Here is a 980-nt window from a genome sequence, read left to right as displayed (position 1 = left end):
TGCTGCATCCATTGACCCTGCTGCCTGCCTGCCGCTGCCCCTCCAGTGTCAGCAGCACCACCGCCACCGTGTTGTTTCTGCCTCTCCATGGCCCGCCAGCGCCCGAGCTGCCCAACAGCCTTCTGTGCCACGATGCTGTCACGACCCTTTATGTAGTGGCGGCGCCAGACAGCAACAGAATTTCCCATGACGAGTGCATCCCCTGCGAGGGCTTCCTCCTCCTGGTCTGCCACATTGTCCACCAGGTCTTTGAACCTCACAGTGGCATGGAGGTGCCTAAACTTCATGGGGCAGAATACTGTCGGCCAGGGTGCACCATACTTCCTTTGAATAAGCTTCCATTCGTCCGTGAATGGGGCGTCGACACCTGCAACCGGCCTGCCCTTCCTGTCAAGGAACAGGAAGGGAGGCTCCTTGCTGGCATCGTCAATGCTGGGATTCATGTTGAGGAGCGCTGGCCGGGCATACTCTGTGTAAGTCCGGATGTGCTGGGAGAGCGTCGAAGGGAGCACAATTCTCAGGGCCTCATCCTTCTTAAAGCGCTCCGTCTTGTGATGGATGGTCTCCATCACAAGACGACGGCCCCTGCTGCTGCTGCTCCTGCTGCTGCTGCTGCTAGCGCCATGGCTGCCATCCGCCCCTGCCCCTGCCCTTGCTACAGGAATCACCTCGACCAGGTTGTTGCCGCGGCAGTCCATCTGGAAGCAGTCTTGCTGCTTGCAGGTCTGCATGCCTGGCACCATCAAGGTGCTCAACACGGACAAGCGGACAGGCGGAATGTAGACACCAGATATCATCTCCGCCAGCAGCGCATGCATGAGCAGGACAGCGGTGCTGTAAGTGACGGGCCCATCAGGCCCAGCAGCAGCAAGGTCTTTCTCCAGCATCGCCTGTGCCTTATCCCACAGCGCACGCACAAAAGATAGTACCTCGCTTTTGCTAGGCAGACCATCATCATCAGGCGGGGAAGCGGTTGTTGG

General features: G+C 59.1%; 1 protein-coding gene across 1 annotated transcript in view; it reads right to left on the bottom strand.

The window, feature by feature from the left end:
- VOLCADRAFT_100677 (uncharacterized protein) overlaps window positions 1-980 on the bottom strand; it is a gene marked incomplete at both ends in the record, with an annotated part of 6574 nt that overhangs the window by 659 nt on the left and 4935 nt on the right. The window contains 2 exons of the mRNA XM_002959210.1: window positions 68-488; window positions 669-890. Of these exons, the coding sequence (XP_002959256.1) occupies window positions 68-488; window positions 669-890 (643 nt within the window). The remainder of the gene's footprint in view (window positions 1-67; window positions 489-668; window positions 891-980) is intronic.

This window comes from Volvox carteri (assembly GCF_000143455.1).
Source record: "Volvox carteri f. nagariensis unplaced genomic scaffold VOLCAscaffold_136, whole genome shotgun sequence".
NCBI classification, from domain to species: domain Eukaryota; kingdom Viridiplantae; phylum Chlorophyta; class Chlorophyceae; order Chlamydomonadales; family Volvocaceae; genus Volvox; species Volvox carteri.
The sequence above is the reverse complement of the archived record's forward strand: the minus strand, read 5'-3'. Positions and strand labels throughout refer to the sequence as shown.